The following is a 21,190-nucleotide window of genomic DNA, read 5'->3' on the forward strand; positions in this document are numbered from 1 at the left end:
CCAATGAATAAATTATGGACATCCTTTTATTATCTGGGTTTATAATTTTGATCTGATTCTATTTTATTTTGTTACAGTATTCATTATTTTAAGCGATTTTAAAATTGCCTTACTTTTCAATATGTGTTATCTGACCATATGTTTGGCGCATGATAACCTTTGAGGTTATGCGCCGCAAATTTACAAACCAACTATAGCTATTGCAGTTTGGTGGTGTAAGTCTTCAGCATGCTTTTACGCAATGTGCACTGGTCAACAAACATTGTCAGAATAAGTATGTATTTCTGTAGGCTGATTTTAAATATGCAGTTAGATGTTTGCCATTTTGTAAGTTTCTGAGATTCGCAGGTTTTTTAGGCTACTTATTAGTTTGAAAATTCTTCTTGAAAACGTGTATCTATGTCGATGTTTAAACGGTTTGTGCAATCAAACTGACGTTTAAATTAAAACAGATAGTTGCTTATATTGTGAGCGTTTTTGAATTAGAGGTCAGAAAATCACTGCAGTCAATTACGAAAATGAGCCCAAAGTAAAGACCAGCGTCTCATTAGCAAAGCACGTATATTCTTGAAACTCTATACTTTCTTTATCCTTTAAACCAGGATTTAAGAAGACTGTTAAGACTTGGGATCTGCGTAAAGGAATTAAGATTCGCATTTTTTAACTAACCATATTTTCTGACTTAGTGATCCTAAAATCTGAGAACATATTTTATTAGATTCTCAAATTAGAAAAATGATCAAGAATTTGATCGCATCTGATGAAGGTGAAAAGACTAAATGATAATTTTTAGGATCGTTTTCAAAACTTTGAAGTACGTGTAAAACAGAAAACTACTTAAAATAAGTAGATCACTATTTGAAACTGAAGCCATGAGATGCAACAAGTTCTAAAAATTTTCATTTGTAAGTTTCCATTTAGAGCATCCGGCAAATCTTAGAATGATGAGCGAGGGCATTATGTATGTTTTCGTAATGAATTCGATGTTCAGAAATCATACCAAAACCGCTAAACATCCCAGTATGCTTTGACTCGTGATAGTTCCTTAAGAATTTTATTTCTTAGGCTAAGTATAGCAAGACGTTATATGCTTACCCTTTTAAACGAGTTAGTTTCTATTGTTCAAATTGATAAATTAAAGAATGCATCGCTCTAACAACCAGATCAAACAGGCGTAAGTGAATTCTTGTTGAGTATATAAGTAAACAAAGGGAAAAGAGACAAGTTAATATAATGTTTAAATTAGTCGAAAATGGAACCCTAGTTTGGCGTAGGTATTGTATAAAAACTCTTATCAATTTCGGGAGATAGATCCTATCCTTCAGGAGCAAAAAAAATTTTTTTGGAGTATTAGGAGGAACAACGTTTTTGCATCGATGATGTCCATTCGCAGAGCCAAGCAAACACAAATGTCTATTTTGAAACGTAATGAAAGAAATTGCACTTCTTTTGATATGTAGAAGACCGTACAATTATTTCTGACTCAAGAATTCTTTTCCATTTTTCTGCCCAAAGAAGTACTCGGACATGCATTATCTTAGCCCTGAAGAATTGCTTTTAATCTTCTGATATCATCTAGTAATTTCTTGAGCTAATTGATGACACGTTTATTAGGGATTTAGAAATATTTTTTCTTTTCTAAAGATTTAAAATTTCAGTTTCCTTGTAATTTGCTGCATCTTTTATTTGAATTATTAGTTTCGAATTTTTAAATATGTTCCGTAATTTTGGTAGATTTTGTATAAGAAAAATTTCACGTACAAGCACTGAAAAATTCTTGACTTGAAGTACCTCGTAAAAAATCTTTAATCTTTCTTCTTCAGATATTTCTCATTACATTTCCTATTCTATAGCTCTTAAGAGAATGACGATCGTGCTGCATAGTTTATTTTTGTCTCCATGGGCAACTTAAATAGAGCAGTTTTCTCTTAAAGTTCTCCGCAAAGGCTTCCTTTCCTTTAGACAGATATCCCTCGTGTGATTTGTCATATTTATTTAAACCAAACTAACCTGAGAGACGAGGTTAAATTCACAACTTTAAACAAATCTAAGATTCTTATATCACGTTGTCAAAATAATCTTTTCCATTTTTATTCAAAGGGATAACTTAGCACGTTTAACTACTTGCGAAGATCTGCAGTAGTTACGAAGTAGGAATCTGAAATAGAAAATAAATAAATGCAAAATAATAACTGAAGTACACATGCATTAAGTACACATAATGAAAACGCGTTGATCGATTCAAAATGCAAACAGCGAAAGAGATGAAATACTTAATTTCTAATTTCTAAACTTGCTTTTCGGAAGGTATTCTGCTTCAAGACCTGATGAATTTGACATCTTTTAATATTTAAAATGCCATTCAATGTTAACATGAGACCTTTAACTTTCTTTATCAGAGGTATGCGTTACATTTATGAATGAATTCTTCTATCTTTGAAAACTTTCAGATCTTTGAGGATAGCTTCATTTCGAATGAAAAAAGCTGCTTTCATAATAATCTTAAGAAGTTTTAATATGGAAGGCATTTCAATTTTCTGTGGTTCTTATTTGCGGTCGTTATGAGTTGGTAATGTAACCAAGCGAAGCATAGATCACAACTCTTAAGAGTTTATGTACAAACAGCTATTTTAATAATTAAGATTCAAAACAGATCTTAATTTCGATAAGTGCGTTTATATTTCTAGGTGTTTGGTTTTTAAGGCTGCTAAAAATAATGCTTAGCAGAAAATATGGTTGCCTACAAAAGCAGCGTCCTTGATGTAAGTGAAAAACATTTTAACGGTTGCTTTTTTTTCATTGAGCTTTACAAAACAGATGAACAAGGGTATGTCAACTTACGACATGTGACGAAAAAACATAAGATGGATTGTACATTGCTGTGTTTTGTCAGAAGATTCTACTTGGCAATTCACTTAGAAGGGCAGGTACTTCTTGAATGCAGTTTCATACGATACTTCATATAAACGCTGTCCGTGACACACTGCTGAGATTCCTTTGCCTAATCTTGTCTTTGACATATATATTCCATGCCAAGGCTCCCTGCATCAAATCGCAGCACCACGTAGATTACCAAGACGACACACACCCAGATAGACACATCGAGACGACACAGTCTTCAAACATTTCTTAGCTTTTACCACGCGATTACATAGCGATGAAAGTTTCGTCTCTTTACTTTCCCTTGCTTTTGCGCAGAAATGTAAATTTCCCAACACTGTGTAACAAACTGCAAATCACCAGATTTGAAGACATTTTAGATAATTTTAAGAGAAAGAAATCAAAGTATTTGAGTGATCAGCAACAAAACGGAAATGTCAAAGCACACTGAGAAAATGCACTATAATTTCGACAAGAATTCATATTCAATAGGATCTAAGAACTAAAAAAGGAAGTTGCAATTGTTGGTGATCTCTGGATCATTTCTCGGTTTGTTCAAAAGTTAATATTCTAATCGCTTTATACGAGTGTGTAAGAATTTCAACAATCATCCCCAGAATGACACTTTTAAGTTGAAATGTTAATAATTCATTTTATTTTTATGGTCATTAAAAGTGTCTTATCTATATTTTAACAAGAGTATTGCAGGTTTTGCTTTGGTAAGTCGATGATTAATTACTGTATTCGCAAACCAAGCTGTAACTGAAAATACTCCAGCATTGTGACTAGGATATTTTGCTTAGATAATATTACAGGACTTGTTTTTTAATGCTTTTCCTGGTTTTTAATGAATGGCAATAGAATCTAATGTTTTAAAATATATTAATTAGATTGATATAAATTTATGGGGTATAACTTGAGAAACTCGTCATTGCACTTCTTAAATTTTCTTTTGTATCAAATAATTGAATTTAGCACCTTAAGCTTTTTTTTTCTGGCTGCGGGAATTTATTTCTACTTATCTCAGCAGAACATATTGTTTAATGGGCTCAATGCCACAAGTGTTATTCTTTTAATAGCAAGACAAACTTATTTTGGCCGTACCTGATTTATTCTGACCATATATTCCGCTCAAAGAGTTTAAATCTTGTTTAGTCATACAGTTAGTGAATATTTCAATCTTAGAAGTTATTCATCTTCCTTTAATGGTGTTTCCCTTTCGACTGTTATTTAACTTTCAACTATTCTCAATCAATTTCATCTTCACATTTCATCTTTGAAATCACATCAGTTCTTTCATCATCAATCAATCGGGGGTATGCATTTTTGTTTATTAAATAAGCCATGCTTTTCTATATTTACGTTAGCAGATACGCAATGCAAGAAGAAAATTTCGCTCTGAATTAATTTTTCTGCATTGAAGAACATCTTATGTAAAAATTCAATTTTAAAGAATAAAAATTTCGGTTTATTTAAACATGTTTTTTTCTTTTTTCAAGAAAACCTGCTCCAATGTTGTTTTCCATCAAAAGCTAATATATTTCTGAAATATTAAATTCCGTAGTTTCGTCGAAATTAGCAACCCATCATCATTCTGTGCGCCAGATTAGTATATGCTTAACTCCTTTACATGTGTATTTGGTTTTCTAATGTGTCAATTTAATGTGAGCCACTTTCTCATAAATAGTCCTCCAGCATTAGATTAAACTAGTTCTCCCCTGCTCTGTCCTATTCGACTAAACAAACGAAACTTAATTAGCTTTTGAGAATTTAGAAGCGAAAAAAACATTTCCATGTTCATCACTATATGCATCATACCATTTTTCATTTACTCTAATTAAATCAAGTTGAAATTGGCATATTCTAATGCCTTAGAAAGTTTGGTACATGATCTTGTCCAACAAAAATCTTTAATTTTTAAGTAATGGTGCAGTTCTATTAAGTCATTTGCTTTTGAGCTTATTTGCAAAATAATCGTCTTTATATAGTGTCTGACAAATTAATGTTAGCGCTTTTGCCACGGCCAAATTATAAATATGCCAGTAATGAGTTTCATAGGTATATAATTTTTGTATTAACATAACGTTTCTCAGGATTCTCATCAATACCATTTAGTCGTTTTTTACTTCCTTGTACGAAGTAAAAAGGAAATATTGTAATCGCGAAAATTCAGGCGCATATTTCAACGAAAATATCCATTTTGACCGCTATCGAATGCAATTTAACGATGTTTTTGCGTGATATCTGTACGTAAGGACAGAATAAAAGACTCGTTTCCTCCAAAAAAAAATATAAAACTGCTTTAAAGTGAATTCTGAAGAGAATATTTCGTGGCGTCTGTATGAACGTATGAACGTACGTGCGTATCTCGCATAACTCCAAAACGAGTAGCATCAGAACGTTGAAATTTTGTATATAGGACTGCTATAACATGTAGATGTGCACCTCGTATTTTGGTTGCAATCGGCCGCACCAAACGTATATAAATATATTTATGTATATATCCACTCTGTTACCTGGCTCAGTGATCTCAGTTTCTTTACTCGTATATGTTTGTAAATTGTAAATTTTTTGCTTTAAAAATGATTGAATTATGTTGTTTTTATCTTCCAGTTAAGGTTTTTATGCCTTTTTTAAATCTGTATGCAATATTTTTAGAATGATCAACAATTTTAAAGTTGTTTAAGTGCCGCTAAACCTTTTTTTGATGTTTACATTTGAAACAGCAGACTAGTAGATTTTTTTAGTATGTAATAAAATGCTTTAAAGAGTTTTTAAAAACACTTATGAAAATCTGCAAATTAATTCAAAGTTCCGACAGACTCATCGGGAGTGGGGTACTTGTATAAAATATTTAACATGATTAACTAAGGCGTTCTGAAAATGCGTTTTTTCCTCCTTGACTAACTAAGCGCAAAAACAAAAACAAAAAACTAAATAAATAAAATGTAATCACATTTGCTTACAAAACTATTCTCCATTCTCAAAGAATATACTCTTAAAAAGTAATAAAATAAGGACTAAGAAAATTTAACCAGTTAACTGTGATTGACGAGTATACTCGTTATGGAGAAGCGACACGAGTTTGTGTATTGACGAGTATACTCGTCACGCGTATGTTATGTTAATGAAATGGAAAGATAAGAGGGAGGTGTATTGAGTACTGTACATAATGGCAACGTAATATAAACAGAGAAAAGAAAAATAATAACAAAAGAAACCGGAGCTAGTGATTGATTATAATGAAAAAATGGGTGGAGTGAATATGAACAATGGAATTAGTATTATAGCGTACTCCACAGCAAGAAAGCGACTCAAAAAGTACTACAAAAAGATATTTCTCGATTTCTTAAACATTGTGTCTGAATGCATTCATGTTATATAGAAAAAATCTGATGTGTACACCACATGACTTCCTTGTACGGAATATTAAATTATACGCAGTTTTTCTTGCATTTTATTTAAACTTATTAGACTGAATTAAACCTACTTCGCCGACAGCGCATAAACCACAATAAGAATAAATACATTCTTTAAAATTCACTTTGTTTACCATAGCGACAATCTGGCGCTAGGTTTACTTAACAGTATTATATTTCATTCATATTATAACTCAAAATGCACAAAATGTATATCATTTAAAGAATTATCTAATCGTCGCCACATGTTCTATTCAAATACTATAATAAAGCTAGAATTATGTATAAAACAAAAAAAGAAAGTTTTTACAGACGATTGAGTATTTCTCATTTAATTAATTCAGTTCTCACTTCGCGAGAAGTCAAAAATACATAAAAACTCAAAATATCTATATTAAAAATTACGAAGTAAATCTCAAACGCTTATTTCCTCGGAAAAATTCCAGAAAGAATTAAGCATGATTTAATTGGCAATAATAAATGAAGGCGTTATCTTTGTTGTTGCGAAGCTAAGTTTCTCTAGATTGGCAACAAATCCACTAGTCTCCTGTTTCAAACGTAAACATCAATGACCGCCATTAAAAACAGGCTTAGCGCCAATTAAACAACTTTAAAATTGCTGATAATTCTAAAAATATTGCACACAGATTTACTAAAGGCATAAAATCCTTAACCGGAAGATAAAAACAACATAATTCAATCATTTTTAAAGCAAAAAATGTACAATTCACAAACATATAAGAGTAAAGAAACCGATATCACTGAGCCGGGTAATAGTGTATATATATATATATAAATATATTTATATACGTTTGGTGCGGCCGATTGCAACCAAAATACGAGGTGCACATCTACATGTTATAGCAGTCCTATATACAAAATTTCAACGTTCTGAGGCTACTCGTTTTTGAGTTATGCGAGATACGTACGTACATACGTTCGTAAAGACGCCACGAAAAATTCTCTTCAGAATTAATTTTAAAGCAGTTTTATAATTTTTTGAAGGAAGAGAGTATTTATTCTGTCCTTGCGTACAGATATCACGCAAAAATATCGTTAAATTGCATTCGATAGCGGTCAAAATGGATATTTTCGTTCAAATATGCTGCCTGAAACTTTTCGCGATTACAATACTTCCTTTTTACTTCGTACAAGGAAGTAAAAACAATAGAACATTATCGCGTATCAACTTTTTGCTCAAATTTATTGAAGACACTTTTGCAGAGTATCCAATTGAAAGAAATAAATCGACACAAACTTGGCCATTAAGACCTAATATAAAGCAATTAGGCGGGAATCATGTTGGGGATTATATACTCGGAACATCGAAAAAAAAAACCTACGCGAAGGTGTTCGCATTGCTACAAACGTAAGATCTGGAAGAAATCGCGTTACTGGTGTTCGATTTGCAAAGTCCCATTGTGTATAGTACCCTGTTTCGCTGAATATCACTCCACAGCTGAAATTTAAATTCTTACTTTTATGTGTATAATATTTAATTTAATTTATTGCGCTTTTAGTTTAATATGTATGTAATATATGCTTATGTTAACCAAATAAGTAAATATTAGTAATAAATTTTCAATTTTATAAAATAAATCCATCTTTTTCATCCAATATCTTACCAACGCAACTTGCTCTGTGATTGACGTATATACTCGTCTTAGCTAGATTCTGGCAACACAAAACGGTGCGTGCTCTTAAACGAGAGCGCCACAGTTAACTGGTTAATAAAACAACGAGATCTTTACGATATATCGGTGGTTCCTCTATCGATACAAAAAGTTGTGTTCCTTTATTTGCGCAAATGGGCGTTAGCCCAGAATGGCTATTAGTCTGCTACCGAATATTATCACCTTGTATTATATTTAAAGAAACTAAATAATGAAGAATCGACATGAATGTATGTATGCTTCTTGGGTGTGAAAAAGTAACGGTAACTAGAGTCATCAAATTATGAATAACGTAGTCCTTCACCAGAATGAACATGACACCAGGAAGCCCAGATTTCTTTTATTGTCTATCTCGTATTTTGTAAAACTTAAATGAATTTTTAATTAAAAAACTCAACAATTTCAAAGCAACACTGTAAGAAATAAAACATTTTTTGTCGCCAGCGCACGAGACTGTCTATCGGGAATTCTGAGGATATGCTGTTTTTAAATATTTTTAGCCCAGTGAGGCGTTAACCCAAATTGTCTCGAAACGTGTGTGTGGCTGTAAATGAAAAAACACCCATTCAGGCGTAATATAAAATCTGAAAGCTTTTAAAATTTTTAACTACTTTTTATTCATTTTAAATTTTGTGTAAAAATAATGAATTTTTAATTAATAAATTTAGTGAGCTAAAAGCAATATGTTGCCTCTGCCCGAAATAAATCACTTTCATGAACCACACGCCAGTGTGTTACTCTACAAAGCATGAGAAACATATTTTTCAAATTTAATCTGTTTGTTTTCAAATTTAATCTGTTTGTTACTGATTAGTAAACTAAGCGATTCAAAAGCAATAAATCCTATTCTTTACAAAACTATTTTTTATTTTCTAATCTGACTGATTTAAATGAAAATGCATTCAATTCATTGATGCATGTAATTAATAATAACGAAAGTCCTCCTCCCCTTTTTGTTAATTTGTGGAAGATTTTTTAACGCAGTAGTACATGACTGATACATAATTCATTTTTAAATTTGTATGGCCTTTTAAATTTTTTCTACTATTATTTCTATTAACTTTCTACTTACTTTATTTCTATTACTACTTCTTATTTCTACTTTATTTTATTAAATTCTTGAGTTCATTTCCTGTTTCAATAGCTCAATAGTTTGTTGTTGAATCCACATACTTCCACATTGGATTCCAGCCAACACTTCGAGCTTCGTGGCATTCCTCCAGTACTTTGGACAAAAGCAAACAATCCATGAAATGTAGTCACATAAAAAAGCAATGACAATGAAATATTCCAGCAGTCTCATTGAAGAATAAAATGGTTATCAACATTACTGCTCTTCTTAGTTGATGGTATAGTTCTAATGTATGGTTATATGCTTGAGAAACAAATTCAACAACTTAGAAGCGCATGTACTTTTGATAATATGCGATTTCACAGAAGTCGTTTATCAGTTTCATTTCTGTTTATTTTGGATTGAAATTTACTAAATTAATTTGAGATCTAAATTTTCAGACCTATGAAAAGAGAATGTTTTTTAGAATCCTTTATCTGATATCATAATCTATAGCACTATACTTAGAGAAGTTATTCTTCAAAAAACACATTAAAATATTGCTGTAAATGGCATCTGAAATATAACTGAGTGCTTCTAGTTTGATTATGTGACTTTTGGTTTAAATGTTATTCTCTTTGTTGGCAGTATTCCTTTCTTTCAGGTAAAAGGAGTTACGTTTTGATGAATAATTTGCACGATGTTTATCATGAGGAGAAGTTAACTTTGGACCATCAATCAGAATATCAGCTATCGTTAATCGACCATGACTGCCATTATGCGGACTGCTTCTCCGATTCGAATGAACAGTGGACCATATTAAATTCGAACATCACGTTTCTAATTTCAGGTTCAGTTTGTATCGCATTTCTATTAACTGTCACATCCTAGAGAAGGTTACTGCCAAGGTCATAAGTCTTCCCAGGTTTACAATTTTTTATGAACATGATAGCCTCCTTTTCTTAAAGACTGAGTTTCACTTAAGCATCATATAAGGCTTATATTAGGCTTATCATAACATAAACCTTATATTATTAATCAGGATTAAATATTAACCGTATATTAAGCTTATGTTTATTATGCATAATATAAGGCATAATGTAAATGCAGTTAGCAGCGTTATGTGTTGTATATTTCAAAATGTATTTGAATTATTTGGTTTGTCACCAAGTCATTTTTGCATATATACTAATATTTCCAACGATATTCATAGGGACTCTAAAAAATATATGTAACAAAATTGTATAGGGGCGTTCAAAGAAAGTGATTAGTTTCGACTAAGGGTAATAATTTTTAATGCACATATCTAATACATAATTCCAATAAATGAGTGATACAAAAAGAAACATTTCTAAATGAAAATAAATATTTTAAACGCATAACTTCAGATTTTAGGTTGAAAAATGGAAACTACACGCAGGTTTTTAATATTTCGTGAAACTTGCAAATAGAAATTGGTGTTCTAACTGACATATAGCCTTTGCAATAGTGTTCGAGAGTCAAGGACAGAGACCTCCAACAATTTGAAAAATATTTTGCTACATTCTTCTTTACTTGAAAGACATGTTTTCTTAAATACAACTAAATGTAGTGTGCATCGGGATGTATTTGGTAACTTTCCAGTTCTGCTTACAGACCCATAGCGTTCTAGTTTGTGCAATTTATTTAAATGGTCTGTCTCTGAAACATTGTTCTTCCATTGTCTATCACTCCAAAAATATCAAATTTGACTTTGATGGCTAAATATTATTCCATTTAGGAAATTTGATTTTAAGTTAGTAGACTTTATTAGCCTTTGACGTTTTGCCGTTATTCTGTAAGTGATTTAATCAGAATGTCGGAGACATTGCAAATTATTGTGGACAATATACTCCTATCTACGCTTGAAGGTTTGTTGCATAGAGCATCAACTCGCGTATCGTTGGATCTAACTTTATTCCCTTAATTGCATTTTGCATTACAAATGTAATGAAACGATCATTCTTTCTTTCATTTCTAGTTAGTTATTTCGTTTTTCCAGTAACTTTCAGGACACAAGAATGCCTTAGTTTTGTAGTTTTAACAGTATTGTGAAAAAGACTGGCTTGTTTTTAATAATCTGAAAACAAGTTTTCTATCAATACTGTTTTCTCTGCAATACTTTATATTGGTATTTTTTGTTTTAAGCAAGCCGTAAATATATTTTTAAATTTACAGTAATCTTTCACAAATTTTAACGAGAATGTATGATGTGATTGTAGGTTTAACAATTAAGGATATTTAAAAGATAGTAAAAGAAAGAAAATATGCTGGTGACTTGGAAGTAGAATTAACAGATCATTAACAGTCTACGTGAACTTTACCTTTTAAAGAAAGATAGTATTAAATGTGCAGCACCGCTATCTTTTTATATATTTTGTAGGCTTCCCCCCATAACACAAGACATCCTCAGGATACCCTATTTAAGTCGCAATCTCCCGGGAAGCAGTTAGGATATCCTGAGGATATTGATTCTCAGATATCCTGAGGACTTCTTAAGTCAACATCCTGAGGATATCCTATTCAAGTCTCAATGTCCCGGGATATATGAAGATCTCCTTAGGATGTTGATTTTCAGATATCCTGAGGACTTCGTAAATCAACATCTTAAGGATGTCCTGTTCAAGTCGTAATGTCCCGGGATATATGAAGATCTCCTGAGGATGTTGTTTCTCAGATATCTTCAGTACTTACTTTTTATGGAAGCTCATATCTGAAAATATTAAAGTAACCTTGTACCACACGCAAGTCATGTTATAAGAATCGAAATCTTACTCTATGGATTTACCTATTCTGCATATGAAAATTTAATTGTTATGCTTACACTGGATTTCGTCTTGTATATGTTGGCTGTAAATATTAAGTAATTATATTTTCAAATTTTTGTTGTTGTTTCACAGTGCCTATTGATCAGAGAACTTTCTTACAAGTTATAGGCAAGTGTTTTCATCCGTGTTTGAGTTTCATATTGAAAGTGTGTTTACGATTAAATTCTAATTGCTACATAATATATTTTGTAAACATTATTTTAGATACTTTTCTAATATCTTTGAACACAAATATTATGTACGTTACAGGTTAACTCAGAAAATCTTTTACGAAGACATTTATCCTATGAACAGATGGGCATGATGTGCATCCATGCCTTATATGGCATTCGAACTTGAGCCCTTCTGTACGGCAATCGGTCAATATAATCACTTGCCCGTCTCTGAGACACTAATCAGAAATATCAAGTTGTAAAAGTATTCTATTAAATTCACCGATAGTTCTTAGCATAGAAATAACTATACTTTGAAACTGCAAAAGAAAAAAATACTTTTTGATCTGTTACACTATTATATTAGTAATGAATGATGTTTAGTGCTGTGCAGTAATAAGTAACAATATTTTTTTTAACAAACGAAATTTTAGTTTACAGACGCAGTTAAAAACTAGTCTGTACGAGGTTTAACTTGCTTTAATTTGAATTTATAAACAGAAGAATAATTTTATTGGGCTAAAAAATTCATTGCAGTTTCTTCGTTCATTTTCTGGTAAGTTCTTTAATAATGAGAATTAGTTTTTCAAAGCAACTGAGGTAAGAAGTAACTTATTTTTTACCTCTCTGTAATAGGAAAATAAGGTTTGAGAATGGGAAGAACTAACATTAAGTTCTTACTCTCCTCAAACCTCACTTTGCTACCACTTTAACCATACACATATTCGATCTTTGCTAAACAAAGCGCGAAAAAAATATATCCAGCGCTCTGCAGTCTTCTACGTTATGCCGACAATGCTACATGACTCCTCATAATTTAACAATAATTGCTGCTTTATTAATTTATTTGTAACATCCAGAAAATGCAGTAAACACGTTTCTTCAAGGTATATAACACAAAGTTAAATGCTGTTATGAAAACTCAAAATTAGATAACGGATTAAATAGATGTTCAAACTTTAAATTAAAATGATTTAATTTTTAAATTAAACGCGTTCTTTAAACTCAGCAGTTTTATTACTTTATTTTATACTATAAATAACAATTGAAGTTGAAAGTTTTGATCATCATTATCATTGGTCGTAAAACTGCTTCTCAAATTTTCTTTGCTTTTGAGAAACCGAGCTCCACTCAGAATGTAACACCTCTGAGCACTTTTTCTGTAGCCGATGCCCCAAGAAGATTTCTCTTTTGTTAACGTGGCAGATTTATGTGTCAGACCTTCCCTTCTTTTGTATCCCCCTATAAGGGAAACATCCCTTCACAACAAAGTCGCAAAACGCACCCAACGGTTTTAATTGCTTCGTAATAGTGATATCCTTGAAGAACCCCACAAAGTGAAAAGTACACGTACTTACTTTCTGATTTCCAGAATTCAGCTATTCTGCTAAATGTTAATAGCCGTCGTTCCAAATTCTCTTTCAGTTACGAACTGACTTGCTGACGCTTGCAAGCGTTACATTGACAGAGTGTGAAAAGTAAGTTTCTAAATGTTTCTTTTATTCTACAAAAATGATCAGAACTAAAAAAAAATTATCTCAGATATCTAAAAGACGGATTTACAGCAGAATAAATCAACGTATATTATCGGATTCGTCAGAAGATGAAGTAGTATTTAATTATGAAAAAGGATTGTGTCGAATTTTCGCGCTAGCAAATATTCTTTAAGTTCCATTTCAAACTGTGATTCGAAATATGAACTTTTATGTCTCAAGAAGAACTGACTGATGACGATTACCAAAACGATTATCCCATTTTAAGGAATATTCCAAATATGGGACTAATAAATATTCCGTTAGACTTTATGTCCCTTGTGTGCTTAGGAGTAGTACAAAAAATGATTACTATTAGGATAGGCGGAGGCACCTTACAAGCACGATTACCACATAAAAATGTTGAACTATTTTTTTTTTTTAATGACCAGTTTTAAAAGCCTTATGTACCAATTGAATTTGCAAGAAAACCAAGGAACCAACTCTAAAAGAATTGAAACGTCAATTTTTACTGTACACTAGCCCACTTATTTTATTTATTTTTTTTTTAATTTAACAAAAAGCTACATGATCATTTTTACTACTTCATATTTCGATTAGACTCTTATGCAAAATACAGAATCAGACGGCAATTGATGAATACGCACAGTCTCTATTAAAACTCTTCGTAGTAAATTTTGGGCTTTATTATGAAAAACAGTATATTGCTCATAATGTTCACGGCCTACTGCATATTTGCGAAGATGTAAAAATGTTTGGGCCGTTAGATAATTACAGTGCATTTAAATTTGAAAGCTATGTATCTTCTGTAAAAAATTGATTAGAAAATCTTCCGCTCCATTACAGCAAATAGCAAGACGAACTCATGAACTATTTAATCATATTGTAGCCATGAATAATGATTCAATCAACATAACCGACTTAAGTTCAGAATTTCAAAATTTATACACATCTGGTCCACTACTTAAAGGTTATTAAATGCTTAATTTTATTATTGAATTTTGAATACAAATTAACTGAAGTCAGAACTGAATTTGTAGAATAATTTAATTATGAATATATCGAAGAATTCAGTTTTGGGCTATTGAATGGTTAAAAATGATCGAAAGATTTTTAATACTTTAAAGCAAAATTTTCTCTTATAATATTTTGTATTAATAATTCATTTCAAGTCTCTTGCTCAGTTTTAGATACATTTACAAATTATTAAATAAATTGAAATTCAATTTAGAAAATAAATTGTATAAATATTCTTAACATTTCTTATTTTTCCATAGTAACCACAGATGGGGGACCTGAAACTGTCTGTGGAAAATAAGCAAGTTTCAGGTTATCACAACACTTTCACACACTTTCACTGGAATATAAAGAAGATTTCTGGGGATATACTGGGATGTAACATTAAGCAGTTGAGAGTATGTATTTAAAAGGTTAAAGGGATATTGTAACTAGTATTTCAAATCCTGATAACATCCCATACGCTGTCGGTGGGACCTAGATAGGATGTTCTAAGGATATCCCGGGATGTGACATTAAGCACTCGGGAGGAAGTGTTTAGGAGGTTCGCGGGATATTCCGGGATGCCCTGAGGATGTGCGTATTTCCCGCGAGCAACATCCTCGGGATATCCCAAGGATGTTTTTGTGCTATGTGGGTCATTTTGTATTATATCAGCTTCGCCATTTGAAAATCGCGAGCAAAGAAGAACTTCCGTGATACTTATGGCTCCGAACGAATTGCATTTACCACCTCCATTAATCGTTCCTTCTGACTTTCTGTAAGTTGGGCTAGATGTTAGAGAAATAACACACTAAGTAATACAAAACTTCTATATCAATGCTGGTACGAATTTCTAATATTTTATCTTGTTAGTGAAACTAGCTAGCAGCATAAGCTTGTATATAGTTTTTGATCCCTTATTTCACTTAAAATTATATTAGTATTAAATTTTAGTTATTATGATAGTGAAGAAATTTTACTATCGTAAAAGCATGCCACTGAATTATTATATCGTATTCATGTAAGTATGATAGTAAAGGGGTTTCATTACCATAATATGGAAACTGAAATCACAGATAACATAACAAAAGATTGCATCGAGAAGTTTATCATATTTTGCACCTGAACTGAAACGGTTCTTTATCAAAGTGACTTTCCCGTTGCTTATCCTGTTTCAAACACGAAATTTTTTTACAAAGAATAATTTATAAAGACAACACTAACTTTACTTTTCAAAGGGGATTCCTTTCTTAAGTGATTAAAGGAAACGCTCACTAGGGCTATCTACACTATGAAAGATGCTTTCATGGCGAATTTTCTAAAGCAAACTCAGAAATGTTCGGTGTATGATTTCGGTAAATGATTTCGGTTATATCATGTGCGGTGAGAACTACAAAACTTACATGCCGCCGCCAATCCTTTCGTCGCGAATCTCGATCAAACTACCATTGTTCACCCGCTTCATATGATGAAAACATTCCTTCATATTATCTTTTCAAATGCCTGTATACTGTGTTAAATCGGTGTCGGTCTAAGAATGAATTGCGCCTAGGTTTATAGCTTTGAGAACCTTTCTTCAAGTAATCATATTTAAAAATCAGTTCGCATTAAGGAGCAATGAGTATATAGAAATTGCGTTCTAAAATTTGACTATAGACATACATTCAAAAACTAGGTTTTTGGTGTAGTTGGTTTGATTATGGCAAAGCACTCTAGGGCAATCAGCCCAAGGGGAGAGAGATGCCTTCGTGGACTACCATTTTAAGGTAAAAACGCATTACACATGGGAAAACTAGAAAAACGCTCATGCAGCAAGCCCGTTCGCAAAGATTTGAACCCCAGACTGAACTACCAGTGTTCAGCGACTTTAACCGCTCGGCTGCTGGGAACTAGGAAATAGATGGAAAGTTTTGTAAAGTTGGCTAATATATAATTCGATTTAAAACCACTGGTGAGTGCGATTTGGTTATAAGTTATATTTTACGAACAGCATTTTACTGAAACTGAGAGACTATCAGTTATGGCATTTGTACTCACAGAAGTGCTTTCATTTCTATAATTGATAATTTCTCTAATTTATTCATTATTTCTATAATTTTATATAAGTTTAGCCATACATAATGCCAAAATATTGTTATAGAATTAATGCCTCAAAAAGATTGTTTACTTTTTAAATGGTGACAATGCTAGTACCTAATTCTTTGGGCTGCTTACCACACCAGTGGCCGAGCTTTTAAGACCGCTGAATACTATTACTTCGACGTGCTTTCAAACATAGGCGAATAGGCTACCTATATGATCCGTTTTCGTAGTTTCCCCATATGTAATGTGATTACGAACCAGTTTCTCTTATTAAGCCCTCCACGAAAGAATTTCTTCCGTAAGGCGAATAGTACTCGTGTGCCTTGCCAAAACTGTAAGCGAATTAAATTTTCCGATTCAGCTTAGTGTTCCTATGTTAATTTTTCCGATTCAGATTAGTGTTCTTATGTTAATTTTCAGTTTTTAATTACAATAATGAAGCGTTGCTCAAACCTTCCGCATTCGACAACACGAATGAAAAAAAAAAATCTATGATGCGGTAGTAGTAAAAATAGAAACAGACTCAAAAAATTAACTACATTCTCTTTTAAAACTCTACAATTTAACGAATTCTAGAACGTAATACTTCCCGTTTATTAAAACGTATGACCTGGTGTCCAGTTAAATCCTGGTTATCCAGTGTCATCTAAGTGCTTAATGCAAACATTTCCTCCGGATTGCCCAAATTACTTAATCATGTTAAGCACTTAACTTTAATTGCTCCAAGCACATTCCTTTTAAAAGAAAGCAATCTTCATTAGGTTGAGTTGTCATATTCATGACCGCTGCAATCTGATCTTAAACTTGGTAGATATTAATGACTATTCGTCGTTAATTGAGATAACTCCAGTTAAAGTCCTAAAATTTTCCAGAATCATTTATATAAAAATATATTTGACGATGTAAATATATTGGATATATATTGTAGTGAGACGCAGCAGTTTAGAATGAAGAGATATTTAACTCACTTCTTCTTATTGCTTACTTCTATAGCCACAGCAGAATACGCGATAGTAAATTACGTTAATTAAATAAAGTTACAGTTAAACTGTGTCTTCCTGTATTGAAAAATCAAAACGCAAGAGTTTTTTCCAGATCGTTTATTTAGGATATTTATTTGTATAATTTATTTCACTTTCGGTAAATGATCTAGTGAATAATTAAACTTTCCGACTGACTTTCTTTTTTCCCTAAATAAGTTCGTGGTGCAATCGTATCATCAGATAGATACCTAAACCAGCTGATAAATTTAATGATTATCATAGAGACGTATTGATTGATAATGCAGATCAAGGACATTTTGAATTTGCTATCTATATATAGGTTTAGCTAAACTTCGGTAATTGCTTATCTTGACCTTTTTGATTTTTTATCTGATGCGTTGACTGAAAGGATACCATTTGATATAGCTAATTGTAAAAAAGCAGCTGCATTTCATACTGACATGTATGCATAAAATACATTTATACTCGTACTTATTCAGGGTAAAGTTCAACATGGTAATACATCAGCTCCTGCTCTTACTTGGTTACAGATTCATATGTGGACCGTAGAAACAAAAGAACTTTATACATAATGAATGCCATGCCTATTTAATGTTATGTCTTCCTAGCCTGGTCAAGGGCTACTCCGCACAGATATGAACTGCAATAAAATGGTTCTCATTATCTCTAATATTTGCGTTTTCATAGGAAATTCTTTGCAGCATAAGGAATCCCTCTGATTAGTGAGCACCTCAGAAATACCGAGGAAATGTTCTTTGTCAATGTAATTAACAGTTCTAGAAGAAATTGCTCATCGATAACCATTTACGTAGTGGTGGAAACAGAATGATTGTGGTACACACACACACACACACACACACACATGAGAGTTCTCAGTCACCCAAAGTCGCTAATTTTGCTTATTGACGAATCCGTCGAGATTGAAATGTGCTTCATCTGAAAACCATATAAAGTTCATGTCAAGATTTCCACCATTAATCACTTCCAGCATTTTATTCGCAAGCAAGCTCCTTTCCTTTTCTCAACAGATATGGTCTGTAGTGGTTGCTGTGTTTAACTTTTGTAGAGGAACAAGGCCAGGCGCGTAAGCATTATCTTATGCTCCACCGTTTTGCTCAACTGACATGCTGCTGCAGTTTCTCGGACTGATTTTCGAATGGAGCCTGCAATTGTTTCCTCAACGACCTGTACATTTGCTTCTGTAACAACCGATCGATGTCGCCTCAACAGTTCCAAGTTTCTCTTCGAGGATGCTACCTGTTCGTTTGCATTTCTCGTACAATGCTTTTAATATATTCGGCGCGAAACATTAGCGACTTGGAATTTGCTCTGAAAAGCTTCTTGTTACTGTAATACTATCCCTCAGTCTGTGAAATTCCAATACAAGGCAAGCCCTTTCCTCCAACGAATAAGTCATTATACTTTTTTCTACAGAATCTGCTGTTCAGCTCTCTACTACTCTTCCATTCAAAGATAACACTGCTTTTTGAGTCAAAACGTTAACCTCTTCTTCGGATGCGTATTTTCATGATATTCATGCATCAAAATTGTAAGGAGTAGTAGAAAGGTGGTGTGGTGTATTTTGAATACGGCAAAGCACACTAGGGCTATCTGCCTAAGGAGAGAGATGCCTTCGTGGAGGACTTTCTAAGGGTAACTGGCTCGTATACATGTTACATATGGGGAAAACCTCGGAAACGCCCATGCAGCCAGCCCGTTCGCGGGATTCGAACCTCGGACCAAACTACCAGTGTTGAGCGATTTTACTACTCGGCTGCTGGTGGGCCGAATAGTAGAAAGGACATGCAGGGTCATTTGTCGGAAAATGTTTGAGCTGAATCTGACCTGATGGTTGTTTTAGCCTTAAACTTTTTCTGTTATAAATTTTTGAAAAACATCAGCCTATTTTAGGACACTCGGTATTTTTAGAAGCTAATCATTAATCCCTCCCCCTTGAGTAGCAGGACCGTCTTTACCTGGTCATAAACGTTTTGTCACTTGTTGTATATTAGATTATAATTTAAAATGTTTTGCTTTCTTACTTGCTTTAATGATGTAAGTATTTTTCAGAGTAAATGTTTAAAATAAGACTAAAATAAAAAAAAATGTATAAGTTCTTTTCCTAATAGTTTTGAATGGCTGCCACTGGTCGAGCTCCATGTGTAACGTGGATACGAACCCGTTTTCCTTAGAAAGCATTTTATGAGGGCATCTTTCCTCATAGGCAGATTGTAACCCACCAGCGACTGAGCGGTAAAGTTGCTGAACGCTGGTAGTTCGATTCGGGTTTGAATCCCGGCGAACGGACTGGCTGCATGGGTGATTAGGTGGTTTTTCCCATATTTAACGTGTTATAGGAGCCACTTTCCCTTAGAAAGTCCTTCACAAAGTCATCCCTTCCCTTAGGGAGATAACCATGGAGTACCTTACTCTAATTCAATAAACCAAACCCCACAGGCAGATAGCTCTAGCATGTTTTGCCATAATCAAACAATACAAACCTAACAATTTTTGAATGAAAGGCAGTAAATTACGAAAACTTATTCTTCAGTTTCTTTTCCCCTGAGTTAATGAACTCGTATTAAGCCATTCGAAGTCTTCCGCGGCAGACTTAAAAAGAAACACGACGGCACTTGTTCAAGAAAACGTAAATTATGAATTACGAAATTAGCAATTATATTTCACATAATGTAGTAAAACTGAGGACGAGTCTATACACGCTGGGTCGGTATCTATACTGGTTTACACTTCAAACTGCTTTCAGCTTTGAAAGTACATGCCTTTTAGACTAGCATCTTAGAATTACTTACCTACCTTTTGAAACTATGGAGTAGATTCGTTCACATTATCCTTGCGGAGAATATAAATAAATATACTTTACATTTGCAAACTTTACTTATGCTTTTGTGTTTAGAATGGACTTCAAACCACATCTTGAATGAACTTAAGATATTCTCCTCTGTAACACAGGCTGATACTTTTTTTTAAATAACTCGATTTATAGACCGTGTTTTGGCTCCATTTTTGTACCATTAAATCGAAAACGTTGAGAAAACGTGTGTTTTTATAAAGGTTGCGCTGGCGTAATCACTAAAAAGCTTTATATTCCCTGAAAGAAACATCCATTGGTAGTTTAGAACTAATATCTTCCTTTTAAAAGGGACAACTAGGTGCAGAGTAATGCTTTAAGTAAGCGTGCATTATTAATTGATACATGGGATACTCAAAATAAAGTGTTCTACCATTCGTGGATGCTAATATATTGTTACGAATTTGGTATTTAAAAAGCTAATGTTAGTTCAATTATAAATTAAATGGTTTTATTTCTCGCGCAGTGCAGCGCGGGACGAATATTAAAAGAAAGCTAAACCGGAAAATTGAAAATACAAGAGCGCGTGCATTAAATAAATAAATATCTCTTTTTGATTTCGAGAAAGTACTGGAAAATTCTAGCGCGTGATTTTAAAATCTTATAAAAGGAGGAAAACATCTCAGTTTGTAGTAGTTGCTTAGTTTGTTGTTGTTTAGAAAACTGCTGTTGTTGATTATAGCGAATTAGCGTTCTTTAGCTGTTTTGAATTACGTTCTATT

At 32.8% G+C, this 21,190-nt stretch overlaps 1 protein-coding gene across 5 annotated transcripts in view; it reads left to right on the forward strand.

Annotated features, from left to right (window-relative positions):
- The window catches only part of LOC118200486 (Golgi-associated plant pathogenesis-related protein 1-like), a 110,779-nt gene that overhangs the window by 25,924 nt on the left and 63,665 nt on the right, over positions 1-21,190 (forward strand). For 2 of the 5 annotated variants that reach the window (XM_085816804.1, XM_035372438.2), the window contains exon 2: positions 9,688-9,873. The exons of the other annotated variants lie outside the window; for them this stretch is intronic. In XM_085816804.1, the coding sequence (XP_085672930.1) occupies positions 9,688-9,873 (186 nt within the window). The remainder of the gene's footprint in view (positions 1-9,687; positions 9,874-21,190) is intronic. 5 annotated transcript variants of the gene reach the window in all.

Source organism: Stegodyphus dumicola, chromosome 5, assembly GCF_044657685.1.
Source record: "Stegodyphus dumicola isolate Sdum_Otavi_A_Nest chromosome 5, ASM4465768v1".
Classification (NCBI taxonomy): domain Eukaryota; kingdom Metazoa; phylum Arthropoda; class Arachnida; order Araneae; family Eresidae; genus Stegodyphus; species Stegodyphus dumicola.